This window comes from Rhipicephalus sanguineus, chromosome 5 (genome assembly GCF_013339695.2).
Source record: "Rhipicephalus sanguineus isolate Rsan-2018 chromosome 5, BIME_Rsan_1.4, whole genome shotgun sequence".
In the NCBI taxonomy this organism is placed as follows: Eukaryota; Metazoa; Arthropoda; class Arachnida; order Ixodida; family Ixodidae; genus Rhipicephalus; species Rhipicephalus sanguineus.
Window position 1 is genome coordinate 33,162,525 of NC_051180.1, and position 23,826 is coordinate 33,186,350.

The following is a 23,826-nucleotide window of genomic DNA, read 5'->3' on the forward strand; positions in this document are numbered from 1 at the left end:
AGCGACGCTGTCACGTGATGAAGTCATCGTGTGAGATCACGTTTTGTGGCGTCATAGTGACATCATAACGACGTCAAAAATTTTGTCGATTTGTGGCGTCATGATGACGTCATACGGTGACGTCATCATGTGATTTTTCTGCGTCACTCGTGCTTACGGTGACGCCGCAGACGCCGCCACCGACGGTCCATTTCGGCGTTTTATGAAGGCATCTAAGGCTTTCTCCGCAATAAACGCTCATGTACGTGGTACGATGGGAAATTATGATATAATTTCATTTTAATCATTTAGAAATATTTTCGTTCAGTTCACTTCTTTTTTCATTGTATGCCGTTAGTTTAAGACCTATTGTGCTGCTCCGTGACAATTTGCAACGCTCTTTAGGAGAATGGAGCGAGTGCGTGACCTCGCTATTTATTGGGCGTTTGTTTTCGTACAAGCAAAACGCCAACAACCTAAGAAGTACACGTTGTCTTGAAAAGGTCGTTTCACGGTATTATACTACCACACTTCACAAATTAGGGATTTTATTGAAATGTATGCAGATAGATAGATAGATAGATAGATAGATAGATAGATAGATAGATAGATAGATAGATAGATAGATAGATAGATAGATAGATAGATAGATAGATAGATAGATAGATAGATAGATAGATAGATAGATAGATAGATAGATAGTAGATAGATAGATAGATAGATAGATAGATAGATAGATAGATAGATAGATAGATAGATAGATAGATAGATAGATAGATAGATAGATAGATAGATAGATAGATAGATAGATAGATAGATAGATAGATAGATAGATAGATAGATAGATAGATAGATAGATAGATAGATAGATAGATAGATAGATAGATAGATAGATAGATATGGTGGCTTCCTGAGATTTTGTCTTAACTATGCCTTGGAAAATTATTAGGTACAATTCCTAACTTGTGATACGTGCTGTAAAGTGGTCGTATAAAACAAATTGAAAAAAATTTAAGTCAGTTTAATTTAAATTTCGATTTCTTGTAGTAATGCCGTACTTTTGCAGAAAATCGGCTCTACGCCAGGCCATTAAAAAAACTATGCATAGTAAGGCGAAAGTGAATAAAAAGAATGGTAGTCTTGCCGACAGTATTCAGGAAACTGCGAGTAGTGTACAGGCGCCTTGTGTCGAGTAATAATTTGGTAGACAAAAACAAATATCAGGTGCTGGCTAGAAAAACACTGATGATTAAAAAATGAGAGCCACATTTCGCATTACGGTAAATTAATAATAGCGCGCATGTGCATCGAAGCCACGAACATCTGCGGCTTCTGTCAATGCTTTTCGCGGCCGCACTGCTTGGAGAGGATATTCAAAGGAGTGGTTGCTATTAACACCGTTCTATTCGCTGGTTAATAATAATAATAATAATAATAATAATAATAATAATAATAATAATAATAATAATAATAATAATAATAATAATAATAATAATAATAATAATAAAAGCTGAGTACTTGATACGAAATGGCTTTATTCGCACGGTTGCGATGCTTGTTTTAGCATATCGCTTATTCAGTGAGCACGTGAATCTCTGGCGTTGCCTCTATTGTGCCGCGCTTGAACAGCCGGGGTGAACAGCACGGTGTTGCTTCAGTATCGCTTCACTGCTTGAACTCAGCACTCTTCTGTAGGGAGCGGTTGAAAATCCTGCGAAGAAGATGGGAATGTTTGCGATTCCAAGAAGAAGGCTCGCGAAGTATTGCTGGTGGTTGTGCGCTTGATGCCACGTCGCACGTGTCTAAGCTCTTATAGCCTGTTTTTTTTTTTTGCGCCTAAAGAAATACATTCGAAATGCAGTTAGAAATGCTTGTATTCGACCAAAGGACACCCAACAGTACTCTCACGCTCTTTCCCTACCACACGTGAGATTTTCAGACTGCATGTAACGTATGCATAGACTATATATCGAAACATATAAATACAAACCGAGCATTATACAGTGAGCTGGTGAACGTAAAAAAGTAAGCTCAGAGAATTGAAATTCTGCAACTTTTACTTAGGACAAGAGAACAGCGTTGCGAAAAGAACAAAGCTTTTTTCTGACACTCAATGGGTCACCTATGTTAGCAATGGAATATGGGGGCCCATTCCAAGTTTTAATCGCACGAGCCGAAGCAGATTTACTGAACGGATGCGTTCAACCAAATGAGCTTGGAAAACACCCGACTTAACTCTTCCAAGATTCCACGGCTGCCCGAGGCGCGCTAGAAAATTTGGAAGGCGGCTTTCTGGGATTTACGTCATGTTCGCTAACCATCAGGTGCCCCGCGCCCCGGAATGGCCTCACATGCAAACCTGATATTAGTTTTTTTTAACTTTGTCTTCACAGCAATACAGGTTTGTTATGCGGCAAAGCGTGTACAATGTATTGTTGTGAAGTGTATTAAGCTGCAAGTGGTGGCACAGTCACGCAGCCTAATACATGAAGCGTTCAGTTGTGCCTCAATATACTGCTGTTATACGGCAAAGCGTATCAAAAGTGGAGATTGGGTAATGACACTGTTCTTGAATTCATAACACGCGCATGCACCGTTACCGAACGGTCCCAGTACAAAATCAGTGTTGTCTGCGTATGTGCTGTTATATATTACACAATCACGGGCTGTCAAAATTTGCCAGGATCACATTACTGCAATAGTGTATGCTAATAATTTCTCACCAAATTAACAAGGTTAAATTTCGTTTCACCTGGCTATTGAGCACTTGAACGACGATGAAAGATGTTGCTTCGCATGCACATGTTTCTTCAACGGCCATATGGTTTACACAATCACAACACTAATTGTTTGCAACGCACGGGACTTTCTCACCTTGCTGCTCGCTTTTTTCAAAGGTGTAACTATGTACGTTCTGTAAAGAAAAAGTAAATTGTGCGTTAAAACAGTGCGGTATTCGTGAAGCCGCTCATCCTTTCAAAAACACTTACGTCTTCCTCTTCATTAGCAGAATGATGACGATAACAGCAGGTATCAAGATACCGATGACAATAGCCACGGTCGCCCAGACACGACTGGTTGATTCTCGCGATGCCGTCGGCGAGGTTGGAACTGCGAATGATTGACGATGGAGGCAGCTTTAGAGGCATCACTTGCGACAGAAAATTCGTGTTCTCCATAAAGACCGCCCAGAAATGCATGCGTTAGGCCATGAAATATTTTCCCCATGTTATATTGTACCGTGATTGCGTTAAATAATACTCAACCTATGTTTTTTCATTAGGGCGGAAACCTTGTATATTTCACGTGAACGTAACCTTGAGCGAAAAGCAGGCATCGACGTGAAATCGTACAAAAAGTCACATCGTGTGAAAACAAGCTTCCGCAGCTCATACGCACTGGCTCAAGCTTGTATCAAAAGAAAAAAAACAACAACAAACAAGCTCAAGCAGTACGGCAGCACTTGTGTATAGTTCTTTTCCGATGCAACATTTGTACAGCGCAATTAAGTTGCATTTCTTGCTATTGTACGCCCATGGTGACGTACTCATGATATTCGTTATGACAAACAATCTGAAACCAAAATGACTTCTGATAACTCGCTAACTATAAATTACTAACACTTGCTTGGATGATACGAGCGATGGTTGTCGTTCCCATTTAAGTTACCTTGCGTTGCTTGCGCTGTTGCCCCGGGTCCGCTCTCCCCTCCGAAATATGTAGCTCGCTGACGCAATGCTGTTACGAAGATATGTTCAAATTTAAGTTTTATTCAGTCGTCCCTCCACAGTGTTTTCAAACCATCGTAAATTATCTTGCAAATGCCGAACAAGTGAACAATTTGGTGTCATGAACGTAATGAAATTAAAATGAACTACCGCGCAGAGCTGCTTCGCGCCAAAGGAGGGTAACCAAACTGTTATCAAATAGATACCGCAGCTATTGGGAACGCTTCTCCTGTTGAACTACTACAGTGGCCACAGTCAATCAGTGTCTCGATGCAGAGTCCCGTTACATTCATAAGATATTGTTACACTTACATGGCGCTTTTTGATGGTGTGGCGGCTGTGGAGTCTTTGCTGTGGTGTTTTCCCTGCAGCTGAAACAAAAGATAGAGACGTCAGCATAGCTATGTATAGACGGCACAGATGAATAAACAGCGTATGTTTACTGCAAAAAAAAGGTTGGTTGGTTGGCTGGGAGCGATAAAAATTGAGTACATGAAATGCATATTACTTTTTCCAGGCTGTGACATTTTAGCGGCATTGTTGTAATTATAGGAATACCATTAGCCAAAAAGAGGATTATGTAAATCACTTTCCGCGTAAAATGCTCTACCGGCGTGCGTTTGATTCCCTGAACGGATTCTTGGTTTTCTGCAAGTGCTACAAAGCACATACTAACCTTCTCTGTTTACGTGATATGTATGTATGTATGTATGTATGTATGTATGTAGCCGTCCACGCATACATACATACATACATACATACATACATACATACATACATACATACATACATACATACATACATACATACATACATACATACATACATACATACATACATACATACATACATACATACATACATACATACATACATACATACATACATACATACATACATACATACATACATACATACATACATACATACATACATACATACATACATACATACATACATACATGCTTGCAACGCAGGTGCTGAGGTAGATGCGAGAGTTAATGTCATAAGATGTTTGTTTGCTGTTTTACTTACTTGCATTTATATGACGTTACTGCGTCTGGTTCGCATATACAGTCTTGAGGGCATGGATTTGGACGGCAGCCTTCTGCAATAAACAGTCTAATGTGATAATTGTCTCCAGTTGTTGTTACCATAAGAGTAAACTGTTTGCTACGAGAAGTGAGGAAATGATGTGTTGAGAAAAATTTAGTGATTCCGATTATTTAATCTTCGCATAAGCTGTCCGTAACAAAGTACACCACCAGAACGCCGCATGGGCAAAATTTATTAAATTGTTAAAACGTTGCGTTGGTTCACTGCATTCATATTAAGTTCGTCGCCCATGCTAGCTTCATTACGACTGTACGTGGCGTTATCCATAATTGTTTATATTGCGTGGCACTGTAGGGGTATAACATGCTACAGTAGTGAACGAAAATTATAAGCGCTTCTTGCTTTTTGAAAAAAAAAATTGGTTGAATACTCGCGTTGCCTTTGCAGCTCATTTCGTTTCCTAAGTAAGCCAGAATGTTCAATAACATTAAATCTGCAAACACATCTGGTCCTTACCACAAACAAAACAAAAATTATGAATGGATAGCTGAAGGTGCTTTGTATTCCAATCGACTGCATAATTTCTCGTGATTGTTGCGAAGCGCAACGTCATTACATCCTCCAGCTTGCCCCTATAAGTTCTGGTACGACAGCGTTAGCACATCTTAAGTGTGTCGTACGTATCTGTGAATATGTACTTGAAACGATATCGCGGCAGAGAGAGAGATTTGCTGGGCGTAATATTGTTCGAACACTGTGATCACTGCCTCGCATTTCGGACGAAAACTGCAACTACGCTGTTTTCGCAGATGGCTTACCATGGCACTGTTGAACTTTCAGAAAACCCTGCTGGACAACGTCTGCGCCCGCACTTCTGAGCGCACATCGAAGCACGTACCTTCCGGCTCCTTCACTGACGCACTCGTGGCTGCCACTGGTGACAGCGTCAGTGTTGTTCAAGTAGGCCTCGCACAAGTCCACTGCCCGTGGGCCTGCCAGGAACAATAAATGGTAAGCGCCGTTTTCAAGAGAAACAAGCAAGTGTACAGAATTGCTTATTTCGTTGGCCTCTCTGACCAGCTATGCAAGCTTTTCTTTAGATACAAGAATCACACCTAAACAAATTGTGAAAGATCGTAACATTGTATGCGCTCCCTGAAAATTCTTTGAGATGAACTTTGTGAATGAAAAGAAAAACGAATTACAGAAATCGCACATATTGATGAGGGATGTGACAGCTCATATTGCAGTGAGTGAGTGAGTGAGTGAGTGAGTGAGTGAGTGAGTGAGTGAGTGAGTGAGTGAGTGAGTGAGTGAGTGAGTGAGTGAGTGAGTGAGTGAGTGAGTGAGTGAGTGAGTGAGTGAGTGAGTGAGTGAGTGAGTGAGTGAGTGAGTGAGTGAGTGAGTGAGTGAGTGAGTGAGTGAGTGAGTGAGTGAGTGAGTGAGTGAGTGAGTGAGTGAGTGAGTGAGTGAGTGAGTGAGTGAGTGAGTGAGTGAGTGAGTGAGTGAGTGAGTGAGTGAGTGAGTGAGTGAGTGACAAAATGTTCACAAACTGTAGTTCAGGCTGTCTGTGGCAAAACTGTACGCGACCTTTTGTGTAAATGGTTAGTATTATAGATTGAAGAAAACCTATGCCAGGTGTTTGCCTTTTAATTTTAGGCACTAAATATAACGTGAGTCCTCAAGCTTGCACAGCCTCTAGAATATATAAGGCGCTCTCACTTACCTGAAGCGGAGCCGTTTACGATGTACAAAGCCGGTGCAAAAAAGCAACTGCTTCTTGTATCCTCGTTCTCACACAAGTGTATCCTGTTCAGTAGTGCTGGCGCGGGCTCTTCAGAAAATGACAATTCCACTTTGTGCTCTTCGCTATGAATAATGTCAGAGATGGGGGAAAATATGGCAGAAATAGTAAACAATTTCACCACCTGTTTTTTTCGGCTCCACTTTTCCTTTCTTACACTTATTGTGGTAGTTATTTGCCTCATCACGATCCCCATTATTACAGTCATCATCGTTATCATTACTGTTACCACTGTTCACATTTTCTTAGGAATGTGGGGATATTCCGAAAATTCGAATATCGTATTGAATATTCTATTGTCTTATAAAGAAGTAGCCGCTATATTATAAACACTACGAGGCAGGAGCTTGTGGAAGGAGGCTAGAGGTCTCCCATGAGTGGGTGGTAAACTTTTGACGAAATTTTTATATGTTATTATTAGACTTTGTTGAACAATATTTAAGGCCAGAAATCTATAGAAGGAACGCGTGACTGCATAAGGACAGCAACTCCGTGCATTTACGACACGAAGCTCACGAAAAACAGATCACACTTTTTCAACATTAGGTATGTAACACGCACTCGCACCAGAATAAGCACAACGGGGGAGGAGCTTGTAGAAGAAAGAGAGATATTTCCCATGATTGTGATGGTAAATTTTGAAGAAATATTTAATGGTTGTTATTAGACTATTTTGTACAATATTTAAGGCCAGGGTGCTATTTAAGGAATGTATAAAAAACTAAGTTATCTTTACTTTTGCCCACAGTGGCGGCTAAATGACTAAGGTGTTGCACTGCCGAGCAAGGGGTCACCATTTGTGTCCAAGCAACATTTCAATATATACAATACACAAGAACGCTTCTGTAAGCGCTCTGATTGCGCATGATAAAGGATCCCCGGTGCTCCAAAACCATTTCGGAGCACTCAACATTTGTGTACACTTATAAGTTATAACCAACTGCAAAATTGCTGCGCGTTAAACTCCCCAACTTAATTTTCCTTTACCACTATTTCTGTTGTTAGAAGCCTTCTTTTTACATGCAACTACGTTTCCAGTTAACAAAAAGCGACGTTTTTTTTCTGTTAATTCCAATCTAGAAGTTATCTGTATCTGTGTAGTGTTCTTGCGCACCGCCAATATTTTGTTACTCCACTGCATTAGATAGTCCGTTGAAAAAAAAAAAGCTGTTCATTACAAAGGTGAGTAGAAAAGACACGGACTATAGCTTAAGCTAGTGCATATCGAGAAACAGGGACACGGGTTAGCATTACGAGCCACCTGGCGAAGCTGCAAGATTTTAAGGCGAAAGCCTTAGATGCCTCATTAAATGCGAAAATTGACCATCGGCTTCGGCGGCGTCAACACGAGTAATGCAAGAAATTATCACGTGATGACGTCGACATATGACGTCGTCATGAAGACACAGATCGACGAAATTTGTGACGCCATCGTGACGTCACATAACGTGACGTCACATGATGACTCCGTGGCATGGCGTCACATGATGACTCCGTGGCATGACATCGTCAGTTGGTCAAAGGTGGGCCGATCACGGAGGCAAGGCAAAACCAGGTGAGGTGCAGAAGCATTGCCTCTGGTCCTGGGGGCAGTGCGAAACCGCGTTAGGTGCAGAATGCTTTCGCAGCCCCCTCGGAGGAATCATATATCGACTGAGAAGCAAAAGATGGCTTTGGCCTTCGAGTCGTCGAATGCGTACAGGGCCCTGTGAGTTTTTATTGAGCATTTGACAGTTACTGAACTCTAAGTAGGTTTAGTATTAATGTGACAGCGCATAGACTGGGCATGTTGTGGGTTCGGGTCCTACCAGCGGCGAGTTGTCATTTTTTGCGCTTTAATTAATTTTTTATTTATCTCACAATTACTGCACTTGTTCCTAGTGTTAAAGGGGATCGAATGCCTTAGCAGCTATCACAGTACATTATACAATGTTGCAAGTGCTCTGTACGAAGTATAAAACGAGGTTTGTTGAGCTGTCGTTGTAATGACATCGAAAGCAACAAGATTGAACACAGTACTTACCCGCACTTGAGAAGTCTCGTAGCCATTAGGCTCTTACCATATACGTTTTTCATCTGTAACCAGCATTAAGCTTTAAATATTAGATAACAGCGCAACTAATTTGTTGAGAAAATATCCCCCCTCCCCACCCCCTGAATACTGTTTTATTAAGGTGCATACTGATATAAATTACTCATAAAACTCATAAAACTAGGCAGAAGTCAGGGGAAGATGGGAGCCCGCAGAGATGAAAAATCATGCCATATCCACGAAGTGAATGATGATTGAGGAGCGTATTAAGGAATATGCCTACAAGCCACACGACTGTTCCTCCATTTTATTCTTGATACGCTTGGCCATGATGCATTTGCATGTTTCACCGCAATACGGGCTGTATGCTTCGCCGCATAACTACAATGTACTAAAACAAAACACCTCAAAAGTATGCGTTGTCTTCGCTGTAATGCAACTAATGCAACAATGTTCTGCGGTAAAGTTGACTTGCACTTTTGTATTTTATGCAAGCTTTGTTTTATAACAGGTAGTGTAATGCGACGAAGATAACTTAACCCCACAATTAAACTACGCATGCCAGACTCTTGTCAGCCTTACTTCCGAATTTATTGGCCAGAGATCGCTGACGTTACAGGAGGGATGAGGACGGCGGTAATGACAAAAGCATTTAAACATGACAAACAACAAATGCGTAGTAAGTATCGCGTGCGTTTGATCATCGCGTTCAAGCAGTGCACCACTGAGATAGATGCCTTTATACTTGCGGTGGTCACCGCCTCGTCACGGTGGTCTAGTGGTTATGGCGCTCGACTGCTGACCCGAAGTCGCGGGATCGAATCCCGGCCACGGCGGCTGCATTTTCGATGGGGGCGAAAATGTTTGAGGCCCGTGTGCTTAGATTTAGGCGCATGTTAAAGAACCACAGGTGGTCCAAATTTCCGGAGCCCTCCACTACGGCGTCTCTCATAATTATATCGTGGTTTTGGGACGTTAAACCCCATATATTATTATTATTGCGGTAGTCACTCGTGGCAGATAAGTATTTCGGTTAGACGTAAGTTAAAGTAATAGAGCATTTTAGTTTGACGTTTTTACGCTCCGCTCAGCAGCTAAGCGGAGCGGGGGCGCGAGTGCGCATGCGTCCTCCGCTTAGCCGTAAGCGGGCTAGCGGAGCGAGGCCCACGCTCCGCTTATAGGGAGCCTAAGCGGAGCGCGGACCGTCGCTGCCGTTCCCGCTAGCGAGGGGCGTCGATGTGCGCGCCCTCCTTGACGCGTGCGTCGACTTCCCGCATATTCTAAGATGGATGCCTCCAGTGCTCAATGTGCTTCCTACGTGCACGGCCGCTTCACGTTCGTCTGAGCAGTGGAAGCCGCGAAAGCGCTTGAGATTAGACGAACATTTGTGCTTACTTCGAGTCGCCGAGTTAAGGAAAGTGACGCGAACTAGACAAGACGGCACAGATGACGAAAACATCACTGCCGTGTTGGCGTCCAAACGGATTGCAGTGGATCTGGAATGCTACAGCGCTGACTGTACGTGACTATCTTGAAGTCGACGCTTTATTTTTTTCCCTGAAATGGGCCGGTAACGCATGCGCACGTGTGGATATTGCGTGAACAAGTGATACATATTTGTGTTACTTTGTAAAAGTGACAAAACAGTTTTTCATTTTTAACGAGGCTGAATTTTTCCAGAGGGCGTTGCAACTGCGAAAGATCCGCTCGGCAGCGGAGAACGAATAACTAAAACCAAAAAGTCGACAGCCGCTCCGCCACAGCTAAGCGGGCCAACTCGGAGCGGAGCGGGCCGTAAAAACGTCAAACTAAAATGCTCTAATATTTATGACATGACTTTCTACTGGAACGTTCTGTATATGCCATTCCAATCATTCCGTATGTTTCCATAAGATTCTTGCGGAAACATAAGGAAAATATACAGTAGGGCTGACGCGAATAAAACACAGTAAACATAACTATGATCCCCAGTAATCATCACGCTTTCATGATTTTATGAGCTAGCACTTACCCCAGGCTTGCGTCACATCTAACCCATTTTTATTTTTGTGCTCAATGACCTGACTTCTGCCTTTACGTGTTCTAAACCTTAAGATATTAACGCGAGCGTCTGCGCAGTACTGGGCAAAGAAATTCGAAAATATAAACAAATCTGAAACTTACGGCACTTTGGATCAGCTTCTCAGTATTAGTGCACCTGTCCGTCGTATTGGCCGTAAGGACTATTTGGTCTTGCTTGAAGGTCGTAATGTAAGCAAATTGTTTATCTGCGCAGTTGAAGGATTTCAATAAATTTTCAGTTGGGGCTAGTTGGTGCATAATACTGAGGTTAAGCTTACAACCCAAGTTGAAGAATTGCGAGGACATGTATAAATTAAGAAAGGGTATACATTCTGATTCCCCCAACACAAAGAGACGTTACTCCACAGACTTCGACTGGGGGTAGCATGTACTATCGTGAGCAATATGAGCTCGAACACGCGACCGCGTGGCAAATAGCCTTAAAACCGAGATAACGTGATACGTGGATGGCGCTGCCGAAACCGGAGTGGAAAGGAGGGGCGCTCTTCCGCTAACTTTTGGTACTCCCGCTTCGCTAGCGTTGCTGCGAAATGGCAGCTGATTCAGTGCCATCGACCGCTAGCAATGATAACGCCGAAAAATATTGCGCGAAAAACAAAATAAATAAACGAGGCGTATCGAAATGCCCAGCCAACACCACAAAGTTATAATAGAAGCATGGCCTGTGCATCACGGCAGGCTACGTCACAACTGATATCTCAGCAGCTGCATAGCCTGATGGTTGAATGGGTGTGGCTGTGCGCATTGATGTGAATTTATATCACTTCTAGTGACCACTGACACGCTATCAGCTGCCGTTTTGCAGCAACGATATATCGCGGCGGGTGTGTCGACAGCTAGTGGAAGCGCAGCGCCCTTTCCACTTTGTTTCAGACAGCGCTCGCTGCGAATCAGCCGAGGTAGGGTTCGAGGCTATTGGCCAAGCGCTCGCGTGTTCGAGCTCATATTGCTGACGATAGTACAAACAGCATCCTGCACAAGATGCACCAATCCAGCTCACCGGGATGCTACTCTGGTCGCGAATATGAGGATGATGGGCATATTCTTTTGGAGTGCGTAAAGAACGCAAAAGAAAGAGAAAACTTAAAGAAGAAACTAACAAGTTTGGACAGATGCCCCCTCACATTACAGAAATTACATGGACCGTGGCCTGAAATGCATCTTCAGAAAACTGCGCGCATCTTCCTGAAAGACTTCTTCGTGGACACCGGACTAGATAAACTTATCTAGTCCGGTGTGTTGCTATATGTGTTGCTATATACGGAATAGTGTGTTAGTCCATATACTTTGGGCATAACAAAAGATGTGTGCGTGTGGGCGCTTTATCGTATTGTGAACTTCTGCAAGCAAACTGTGCATTACCATGTTATTTTAACTTCTTTCAGTGTGCTGATGCATATTTCTTTAGTTGCTGAATTTTTATTTTGGGTAACCATTTTCCTTTCCTTTTTTCGCTGCAGAACTTGTAGAAATGGAGTAGCCGAGGTAATGTGAACGTCAACCTCTCCACAGCAAGCCAGTTAAAACAAAACACAACAGAACAGAAGCTTAATGCACCTGCATTACTCAGTGCAGAAATAAGTTATTTATCCAGGCTATTGCTCGTCGACGTCATTGATAAGCGAAATTTATTGCTTGATTAAGCTGAAAAAAAATTACTCGAAATGGGCTGTCGAAATGTCAACTTCTTCAGCGCAGTATCAGGACAATGTATTTCCTGTGACGCGAACAAAGCAGTCTTGCTAATATTTAATATATTGATATTTTTGTTGTGCTTTATTTATGAGATTTTCTCGAGCGCTAAAATCGTAATATGATTATGAAAGATGCTGTAGAGAGAGAATTTTATATAATTTTGGCCGTTTTGAGCTCAATAATGCTTATTATAGGTAACGTCAGACAGGCGGAAATTGATGCAAAAAGTCTGCAAGGAATCATGACAATGCATACAAGCATTTCATTATTGTATTTCCCTCTCTCTCACTTCAAGACTATAATTATATACATATCCATAGCCTAGTTATAAGGTAAGACTCTGCTCTCCAGCCCTGCCTCTCTATAGCTTTAATTCAAAAGAGGTTTGTAGAAGTGACGACACCCCAGGATACGTCAGTGTACTGCGTTCATCCTGGACCAAGTATTTTCATTGTTAATGCATCGTCGGACCAGACACAAGAGAGTTTAGCTTCACCTTGAGCTAAGGACAGTCTTCTTACAATATATTTATTGAGGCATTCGAATGGGCGCCTATGCATTTCATCGTTCGAGCTGTTCATATAGAACAATATGTTGCAAGATCTTTTTAAAAAAATACCGAAAAAGCCTGTCGAGTGTTCGTGTCACTCACCTAAAATACACTGTCGAAGGGCGGAGTCCCACTTCAGCGGATACTCGCAGACGCATGTTTCTATGTTGGCATCAATTACGCACTTGCTTAATAGGGGCTGACATTTGAACGAGCACTCCTCTGGAACATAATAACAATGAAATAAGTCATTGAGCTTCGTTCGGTGCCTTTTTAGAATGAAGACGCTCAGATCATGCTGCTGATACAGCGGGTGCTAGCGACTTTGCCTGCGTAAAAAAAAATGCTAACTAAACATACCTCCAGGCATGTATCTATTTGATTCTCTCTAGAAACTGATCTTTGACTCGTATGTGTTACAAAGAGGCCTCCTGGTTAAAGAATTCAACATCAGGAACATCTTCACTCGAAACCGCACTCCCACGTCACTTTAAAATCGCGAGCATGATACATTACCTATTCCGGTCATCGCAATGCGTAGTCGCGAGTGACTACAGTGACTACACCAACGGCAATCTTTAGCTGTGCCTTCTGGATATACCCAATCACTAGTTTGTTTATTTGACTTATTCATTCAGGTGGTTCTTAGGTTCATAAGAATATAGCTTCCCGAATTTGAGCAAGACTGCAACTTTAAAAATGCAAAGCATTTCAAAGAACTATCGTATTTGAGGAACTAACGTAGCGTCAACGATCTTTCAAACGGCGCCACTTACATGCTAGCACTCTTAGAGACTAATTTAAAAGCCATTAGTGATTAGTCTGCCTAACTGGCTGCTTCAAAATACAAAATATTCATATGCTGGATGGCCGCAATCTACATGCTAATTTATAGTTGTCTGGATACTTCAGCGCTTTGACCTTGCCGGACGGGGAGAGGGGGGGGGGGTGTTCACATAGTTAGAGATATTGTGCTTTTTACCAGGGCAGAAAGAAAAATCACAGCATATCCACGGAGTGAATGATGATGAGTGGGCGAAGCTGCGGAGGTTCATCGGTAAACCGTGAATCTTCCGTGAATTCTGCCCAGTACATCATCACCGACGTGAGATCGGACGCATTTATACTAAAGGTTCGATGAGTTATCACGACTTGCAGCTCACTTTAATTTTACATGTACGCTGTGAATTTTCATTGTTTAGAAAACTATTGCTTTAGAAAACATCTGGCGTCTTTCGTTAAGCAGCTGGCGTCTTTTCGTTTTGCTTTAGAAACATCTGGCGTCTTTTCGTTTTGCTTTTAGAAAACATCTGGCGTCTTTCGTTGGTTTATTTCATCAATCAACGGCGTTTTGAACAAAATTTTTATTGTTTAATCACGCACAGGAGAAATCTCACCAGGCACTGCTTTGGAGGTAAACAATGGCTGCTAATGGGAATGAGACACAGAAGAAGTCGGCTTTTAGCTAACACTTACACTTCCACTTCTACTAACGTTTCCTACTGGAACATGCCAATGGCTGCTAATGGGGAATGAGAGACAGAAGAATTCGGCTTTTAGTTAACGCGCACGCTGCGAATTTTTTATTGTTCAACAACGCACAGGAAGAAATCACAGCATATCCACGGAGTGAATGATGATGAGTGGGCGAAGCTGCGGAGGTTCATCGGTAAACCGTGAATCTTCCGTGAATTCTGCCCAGTACATCATCACCGACGTGAGATCGGGCGCGTTTATATTAAAGGTTCGATGAGTTATGACGACTTGCAGCTCACTTTAATTTTACATGTACGCTGTGAATTTTCATTGTTTAGAAAACCATTGCTTTAGAAAACATCTGGCGTCTTTCATTAAGCAGCTGGCGTCTTTTCGTTTTGCTTTAGAAACATCTGGCGTTCTTTCGTTTTGCTTTTAGAAAACATCTGGCGTCTTTCGTTGGTTTATTTCATCAATCAACGGCGTTTTGAACAAAATTTTTATTGTTTATTCACGCACAGTAGAAATCTCGCCAGGCACTACCTTGGAGGTAAACAATGGCTGCTAATGGGAATGAGAGACAGAAGAAGTGGGCTTTTAGCTAACACTTACACTTCTACTTCTACTAACGTTTCCTACTGGAACATGCCAATGGCTGCTAATGGGGAATGAGAGACAGAAGAATTCGGCTTTTAGTTAACGCGCACGCTGCGAATTTTTCATTGTTCAACAACGCACAGGAAAAATCTCCCACCGGCACCACCTTGGAGGTCAAGATCTGGTACTAGCGTTACGACTGGTTACGCACTACTACTACTACTACTACGAGGGACGAACGGGTGCCGCCTTAAGGAGTTTCGCCCCTAAAAAAGAAAAGTAGAATGAGGACTCTAGGGGAGTTGAATGTACGCAAGAAACAGCGGTATAGAGTTCTCCAACTGCCGTCCCATTGACACGAAAATAGCGTATAGTTGGCAGCGCGGCAACGTGGCGTTGTGAAAGAACGGAAAAACCACAGCATATCCACGGAGTGAATGATGATGAGTGGGCGAAGCTGCGGAGGTTCATCGGTAAACCGTGAATCTTCCGTGAATTCTGCCCAGTACATCATCACCGACGTGAGATCGGACGCATTTATACTAAAGGTTCGATGAGTTATCACGACTTGCAGCTCACTTTAATTTTACATGTACGCTGTGAATTTTCATTGTTTAGAAAACTATTGCTTTAGAAAACATCTGGCGTCTTTCGTTAAGCAGCTGGCGTCTTTTCGTTTTGCTTTAGAAACATCTGGCGTTCTTTTGTTTTGCTTTTAGAAAACATCTGGCGTCTTTCGTTGGTTTATTTCATCAATCAACGGCGTTTTGGACAAAATTTTTATTGTTTAATCACGCACAGGAGAAATCTCACCGGGCACTACCTTGGAGGTAAACAATGGCTGCTAATGGGAATGAGAGACAGAAGAAGTCGGCTTTTATCTAACACTTACACTTCTACTTCTACTAACGTTTCCTACTGGAACATGCCAATGGCTGCTAATGGGGAATGAGAGACAGAAGAATTCGGCTTTTAGTTAACGCGCACGCTGCGAATTTTTTATTGTTCAACAACGCACAGGAAAAATCTCCCACCGGCACCACCTTGGAGGTCAAGATCTGGTACTAGCGTTACGACTGGTTACGCACTACTACGACTACGAGGGACGAACGGGTGCCGCCTTAAGGAGCTTCGCCCCTAAAATCTCCCACCGGCACCACCTTGGAGGTCAAGATCTGGTACTAGCGTTACGACTGGTTACGCACTACTACGACTACGAGGGACGAACGGGTGCCGCCTTAAGGAGCTTCGCCCCTAAAATCTCCCACCGGCACCACCTTGGAGGTCAAGATCTGGTACTAGCGTTACGACTGGTTACGCACTACTACGAGGGACGAACGGGTGCCGCCTTAAGGAGCTTCGCCCCTAAAAAAGCAAAACATCCGAATGCAGTAGCAACGATAATTGGGCTAGTTAGTACTTTTCGTTTTTGGCAGAATATGGCGCGCACACACAAACGGACACTAGAAAAGTCCGTGCGGTGTCCTTGTTTGTGTTAGTGTCCGTGCTTGTACGTGCTCCATATCAGGGACTTTTAGCTTGTACGTATACTTCTTTACGTTACCGTGTTACCGAATACCGGATGGAATCTGCGCATGCGCGAACCTTTACGGAAGGTAAACGTTTACGGAACGTAAACTACTCGCCGTATGGTAGGCTTTGCGTTTACGGCTTTATCTCGCAAATCCACCTTCGTTCGTGGCTACTCGCGATATCCGCTTCGCGGAGACTGCAGCCGCCGAGTCAAAATAAGCCGAAGTGCGCGCGCCACTTACGATCACCTTGTTTCAGCCGGATTACCGAGGCGACCTAGAATACGAATCCGTAAACGTGAGAGGCCTAAAGCCCCTGACAGGCTGGATAGGTGGCGCCATCTAGCGGCGCTAAGGTGAACCAGACAAACACAGAATTGTTATTGCAGAAACATCGGGCATTCTACTTGCAATGTAAATGCCTTGCAGCGGCATAATTACGAATGAGTTGCCTTTTTAATGAGTTTTTTCTCTCAAAAACACTAAGCGAAAACAAACGTGTCCATAACTGTGGTTGCACGAAGCGTCACAAGATGTCGACACCATCGTCCGGTAATCCGGTACTGCACACGCTAAAAACCTCTCTTATGATTTGCCGCAGCGGTAGTTCAATATTATCTCAATTAAATGTAGCTTAAATGCAGTTATCATCAACATTTAGTGGTTTGCGCAAAAGTAAAGATATACGTTTACGTACGTACGTAAACGTTTACGTATGGCGAGCTGAAACTTTTGTAAAACATGCGTTCCGGTGACACGGTTAACGCAATCCGGTATTCCGGTAACACGGTAACGTTAAAAAGTATACTTACAAGCTAAAAGTCCCTATTCTGTGAAAAATAAATGTCAGAATATCTGTAATCACTTGATATTTAACTTATAACATATTATTATTGTAGGTGTGAATGTAGGCCTATGTGAGATATTATCTACCGGTGGACTCCTCTGAGGAATTTATTTAGCAGCCTTTGCTCAATTTACCCACACTTTGTCTACTTCGTAACACTGGGGCTATTATTAGATTCGAGGATATCGAAACCACAAGCTCGACATGGTGAACTTGATTATTTTCATGATTAAGTAGACATAGCAAGAATGTTCTCACCCGAACAGACGTCACCAATCAACGCAGAGCCCGCAGGGCATTGGCAGGAGGCTTGACCATCTTTGTAGACGCATTCTTGGCCATTCTCTTCGCAGCTGAATTCTTCCTCTTCATTACATTCAACTCTAGCTGCAGGATAATATCACGATGACTTATCAAAACCTGGCAGCGAAAGTAGATTATTACACTATTCCCAATTCAAGTTAGAATTTTGTCAAAACTTATTCGAAATAATTTTCTTTGTTGAACAAAGCAACAGTTACATTCAACTCTACCTACAGGATAAAACCAAGGTGACTAATCAATATCTGGCAGCACACGTAGCTGATTACAGTATTTCGAATTCAAGTTGGACTTTATTAAAATTATTCGAAATAGGTTTCTCTGCTGCACAAAACACCACATTAACACTTGGACTAAGACACGCACTTGTGAAATAGACAAATAATTTTTTTCCGGATTTTGATAGTTATGCCTTTTGCTTGAAGAGGCTTCCGCTGAATATCGCCAAGCGCGTCGCTATACGGCGGTGACGTCACCGCAGGAGCAGTCGGGCTTTGATTAGGTACCTGGTCAAGTGGCGGGGACGTAGTTGAAAAAACTTTATAACAATAAACTTAATCGAGTGATGTAAAATGACTATGAACGCCGGCTAAGGCGCGTGCGCGAAGCGAAATCCAGACTCGAGAGCGCGCTGTGATGTTGAGCTGGGACGCAGTGCACAAGCACTGCTTTCATGTTCCAATTAGTTTTGTGTACAGCTGTATAAAGGATGTGTCGGGAATAATTTCAAATTTGACTTATAACAGGATATTAAGCATAGTAGAAAATTACCTTGGCACGTCCGTCCATCGGCGCTCAGCTCTTCGTCATCCCCGCAGTTGCACTTATAGTAAGGAGCTGATGAGTTCTCGTATGTACAACCGTGTTCACAGACAGATCCAAGCAAGTCCTCAGCACATACATCTGCGTATACAAGAATATTCAGCAAGCACGTGCTTTATGTAATAACCGCTACGTTTCTCTGTGCCAAGTAACTAAAAGTTTAAAAAAAAAGAAATCTAACAAACAATAGACCTAAATATGAAATTTACAGCTCTGCGACTCATCTATAGAAACGAAAAAGTCTCGCAATCCCTTTAACTTACTGAGAAACTTATTGTAACTTATTAAGGTATTGAGTTATCAATTTATTGAAAAATCTAAAATAGAAAAAGGAATGGTTTTGGGACGTTAGACCCCACCAATTATTATTGTTATTAAAGTAGAGAAAAATTGGTTTCATGTAAAATGTACGATTTGTCTTTGAAATTTACGACTGACATTCTTAGCTATAGAGAGATCATAGCTTTTATCATGCGCATATCGTTCACCATACGTCATTTACGATGTTGGCCCAGTTCACTTGTCAAACCATAACTGAACACATTAGATACGTACTCGTACAGATGCTTCCATTTCCGGTAGTACCGGGTAGACAGAAACTTTCTTCATAATGCCCTGTAAGAAGAATGGAACGATAATATCAGTTGTATTTGCTGGTATATTGAAGGTCCGGCTCCGCAGCTTGTGCTCTGGCACTGGATATTTGTTCAACAATTAACAACTTCGTAAGAGTGGCTCAACGTTTCAATAAACGATATCACATTCATGCATACTTTTCAGGTGTTAGTAAAGTTAAATTAAACAAAAGTTTTGCTTTTTGCCTTGATGGATCATAAATGCGTGTCTTTACCATCACACGATCCGACTTCCCAGTTTTGGCAACAGCGCTTATCTTCTCTGAGTTTGGGGTCATTGCAGATGTCTTCGCACGTAAAGTCCGGAAGTAAGCAAGCGATAGCTGGAAGACAAACGAACAAAAAAAAGAGGCTTAGTTCCACACAACGTTCATATGCACCATGAAAATGATTTCTGGCTTTTTTTTTTTTCGAGTTACTAACCTGCTATACTGTTACTGTTTCTCTCATACCATTTTCATGCGGGTATGCAATCTTTCTGGCTCGTTAAAACAAAGAGCTAAACACATCTTGTTGCAGTTTTATTCCAGTGCAGTTGTGCAAGCGTAGCCAACGTATTGCGATTTAAAGAAATGATAATTCGAGCAAGCATTAAGCGAATAGAAGCAATTGAGCGTAAATAATGTGTCAGTACTTAGAAGGGAGCACCGATACCTCAATCTTCGAACAACTCGTTGCAGATTTGATTTCCCAGTCGCCCTTGGGTGCAGTGGGGTGCGTCGCCTGCTTTATTGCATTCTCAGCCCAGACAACCGTTGCACGGTCTCTTTACTTCCGCGGACTAAATAATGTCACTGCAGTACAGCAGTGTACTGCGGTGAAGCTTACATAAAGCTTACAAACGTTTATTTTGGAATGTATCCTTTTCAAGCAGCCCAACATCACTGCAGTTAGCTTACTCGGGCAGATCCATCATAATGAAACGTATAGAAGGCCACTGCAGTAGTAGCATGCCAGTAGCAAATTATCAAGCGAAGCATATAGAAGCTAAAACCACGTGCAAAAGGCCGGTGCTATACTCACATACACAACGGTCGTTCTCAAATTGAGTGCCGCGCGGGCAAACACAGTGTGGGAAACCATTCTCGTCAAAGTTCTGTTTACCACCGCTCTTGACGCACTCATCTCTGAATGCTTGATCAACTACAATTACAAAAAAGAAAAGACAGAAAAATTGTCAGCTCTTCATTTTTCCTCTCATTTTTAGAGGTATATCCAATGAGTCTCATGTGGCATTCCATAGAGTAATCAACACAAACGTAGATGTACTTGCCTGAATCGATCGGCAACATTTCTCATACATTTCAGTGTGGCAAATAGTGAAAAACAATACTGCGCGTAGTTCAGTTTTATTTCTTTCTTGCCCGTTGCACTTGTACAAATAAACGAACAAGTAACCAATTATCTAACTGGGTACTTAATGAACTAATTAGCTTGCCAAACGAACTTGGTAAATACCTTCGCATTCCTTGGTCATTCCATGTATTCCAGAACAGTCGCATGAGGCTGTGTCGCTTCCATTGTTGTCGAAGCACTTTCCAGGATGGCACAGTATTTCTGAACAAGAATCGAGATCTGCCGCCACAGTGACAAGAGAAAAGTAAGCCAACGATCAGGAACACTCAAATGACTGCGCATCTATACGTGATGTACCGTTTCGTTAGACTCACTGATTAAAAATTTTCGGCAGCATGTTATTCTTTGTAACACTCGAAGGCACAAGCCTACTACGCACTTATAGTGCACTAAGCTAAACAATTGGGAACCAGACTTCTTCCAAGGCATAATGAACCGCATTGAGACTGGTATTAAGTTACCACGCTATTCTTAGCCAGTGGCATTGTTCCTTCCTCCACTGACTAAACGATGGTGCCAGGTGATGGCATCACCGTGTGACGTCATGATGACGGCACAAATGTCTACGAACTGTGACGTCATTATGGCGTCACATGGTGATGTCACAGCATGGCGTCATTGTGACGTAGTCAGTGGGTGCCGTGCTTTGCTCAATTAGCCACTCAACGAGACACCTTTAGGGTTTCGCCTTCAAAAGAAACTATAATCGCTGAAAAATGGACAGCTGAGGCACTCACGGTAGCATCGCTGTGCTGTCGCGTTGAAGTACCGTTCATTTTCGCACAAACATGTGAAATATTGGCTGCCGTTGAGAGGAACGCAGGGCACAGTTCCGCACAGCAGCCCAGCAGACGCACATATATCCGGATCTATGGTACCAGGAAAGACAAAGAATTTAGGGAATTACCTCTCTTGAAGAATTTGACGTCGTGCCTATGCCTAACGTGCTTGTACAAATGATACGCAGGTATGAGCAAGACGTTTGACACTTGTCAATGTTTACGAACAAATCCATGTGCTATACTTTTCTGCCCTCTCAGGATAACAAATGGTTTTGTTATGTCTAAATAAGGGCCATACTTTACTTCGGTGTCCTTCATGATCGCTTGTCTTGAAGGTAATGTGCATCAAGAATGCAGTAAAACGAAATGAAACAAAAAGGCAAAAGCAGGGAGGTTATCTTGGGAGGTTATCCAGGTTATCGCTATTTGTATAAAAGGCCTCACCTTTGTCTGTTTGTTGAATGTTACATATCCTGTCAAAATGCATGTATCTAAAAGTGTGACAGTTATGTTTAGTTTTGACGTGTAATGTCCAACGCCTCCTGAGTCTAGTCAAGCTGTTCACGGCAGCTTTTAGCCTCGGAGGACGTTTATAGTTTGTACTAGAATAATAATTTTCTAACTTATGTTAAAGATGTCTGGTTGGCTACCCTGCGCTGGAGGATTGGTTGGCAAACGACAGTGGAAAAAGTAGATGACAGAAGGAAATGTGGACTGAATTCGCTCACGCGAATCGCTTAGTTAAAGGCGTTCACAAAGGTCCGTCGTCCGCAAGAAGAAAAAACTAGTCTCTTGAGGCACTTGAGGCGCCTGTTACGACGACAGGACGATCGGCCGATTTTCGTGCAGATTGCTAGTACAACACCGTTCCCATCGCTCATCATTATGAACAAAAAAGTGGGACTGAGGGGCTCGTTTATTTGTTGTACAAAACCATATGAATCCAACCGATACTGAAGCAATTGAAAGCATAGGTGTCGTGATTTGTAATTTTAATTGATGTGTAGTAATTATCCGATAAAGGGGAATGATAGCGGACGAAAAAAAAAGAAAAAAACAACTTACCGCCGTTGACGACAAAACCCGCAACGTTCACACAACGCATGCAATGCACTATTATAGTGGAAAATTTGCGTACACCAAACGAAAACACAACGAAAAAAGTTCACAAGGACCAGCGCAGACTAACATCTGACCTTTATTCCATAAGGAAGCACCTATATACGTTACGGATAAGCACCTCATAATCCCTCCGTTTTTCGTTGTCTTCGTGTCGTGTGCGCAGATTTTCCACTATGCAGCCAAACCAACTAGCCCACGTTTCCGCCCCATTGATGCACTATTAGTTGCAGGGCTATACGCCAACGCAATATACCACAGCGCAATAGACAACACTGGTTTTCCATACTGGGCGTAGGAAAAACCTAAGTGGCATATAGCGCTTTCTACTTGCGTTGGCTAGAACATGCATTAAGCATAACAGTGGCCGTCAAATGAGGTTTTTACAGTTGTCACGCTATACGGTCTCTATGATCGTTAAACAAAATGAAGCGGTTGGAAATAGTACTGCGAAGTTAGTCGATGTGCCGTGTACTAAAAGTTGCATGCAAGGAGATGCACAGGAAACTGTAGAAGCCAAAGTTTTTTGGCGTGAAAAGCTACCTAAAAAAATATTGTTGAACAAGTGCATCTATCCGAACTCTCTCATTGAACGAGCATTCGCATGATAAAATGGCACTTGTCGAAACCGAGTCGCAAGCAAACGGCAACGCCCATGAGAAGCGTCCACGGATGAGAGGGTTCACCCTCATGCGTTAACTGACCATTGAAGTTGTCTTACCGGAAATTTCTTCTGCAGATGCGACTGTTGTCAGGCTAGCCAGAAACACCACGACCAGCACCCCGAACGGAAGCGGTCGTTCGTTGTTAATTATTCTCATCTCGAGCGCACGTTCGGTTCCCTCGTAACCGTTACAGGCGTCGAGTGCTCTCGAGTACACGGGGAGACGGGCGCTGTCGTCGGCCACACCTGTCGGTCGCTGCGCTGCTGTTACGTTTCATGCGTATCTGTAACAACACCAATTGACGCGTCACTGCGCCTCTGGACTACCTGCAGGAAAACAGAGTATTCCTTTTCAGATGGCCCTTCGCGCCTCTCCTCCTTATCCTGTTCTCGCCATCGTTTCTCGCCTTCCATATTGGGACTATCGTACAAATTCCAACGGACACACACCTACTCAGGTGAGAATGTTCGGCGGCAGCTGGGGCAAACGAAGAGCACATTATCGCCGAGACGGGGCCGCTATCTCTTTGTCGCTCCCTGGACCTCCGATAAGGAATGGTTCTGCAGCGATAGCGGGACTGGGAAGGAGAGACCTGCGTTATACGCCACCCAGTTACCTTGACATGGAGTGCCTCCCCTTTACTCTTTCTGTTACGCTCGAAACGCCAAACTCGGGACAAGGTTAGTATACGTAGTCGCGTACTTTCAAATGCTGCTCTTTTTGGCATAACTGGATCAATATAGCTCTC

General features: G+C 42.8%; 1 protein-coding gene across 1 annotated transcript; it reads right to left on the reverse strand.

Moving 5' to 3' along the window:
• Positions 1-1,520: 1,520 nt before the first annotated feature.
• Positions 1,521-23,459, reverse strand: LOC119393444 (glycoprotein antigen BM86). The gene is made up of 18 exons (XM_037660470.2): positions 23,135-23,459; positions 21,250-21,381; positions 20,615-20,731; positions 20,180-20,299; positions 19,372-19,479; positions 19,077-19,136; positions 18,471-18,602; positions 17,637-17,765; positions 13,029-13,148; positions 10,763-10,866; positions 8,591-8,643; positions 6,490-6,632; positions 5,582-5,755; positions 4,743-4,815; positions 4,020-4,078; positions 2,970-3,090; positions 2,854-2,893; positions 1,521-1,690 (listed from the first exon to the last, which is right to left on the reverse strand). Exons 1-18 carry the CDS (start codon positions 23,232-23,234, stop codon positions 1,658-1,660), a joined length of 1,818 nt encoding a protein of 605 aa, XP_037516398.1. The 5' UTR covers positions 23,235-23,459; the 3' UTR covers positions 1,521-1,657.
• Between the last annotated feature and the right edge of the window lie 367 nt (positions 23,460-23,826).

Bases quoted from the DNA above. Each gene is read 5' to 3' on its own strand.
- LOC119393444 (XM_037660470.2), bottom strand. From the start codon at position 23,234: ATGAGAATAATTAACAACGAACGACCGCTTCCGTTCGGGGTGCTGGTC. The intron at 20,732-21,249 runs GTGAGTGCCTCA...CTGTGGCGGCAG, and splicing joins GACAGCACAGCGATGCTACC to ATCTCGATTCTTGTTCAGAA. The intron at 13,149-17,636 runs GTGAGAACATTC...ATTATGTTCCAG, and splicing joins GATTGGTGACGTCTGTTCGG to AGGAGTGCTCGTTCAAATGT.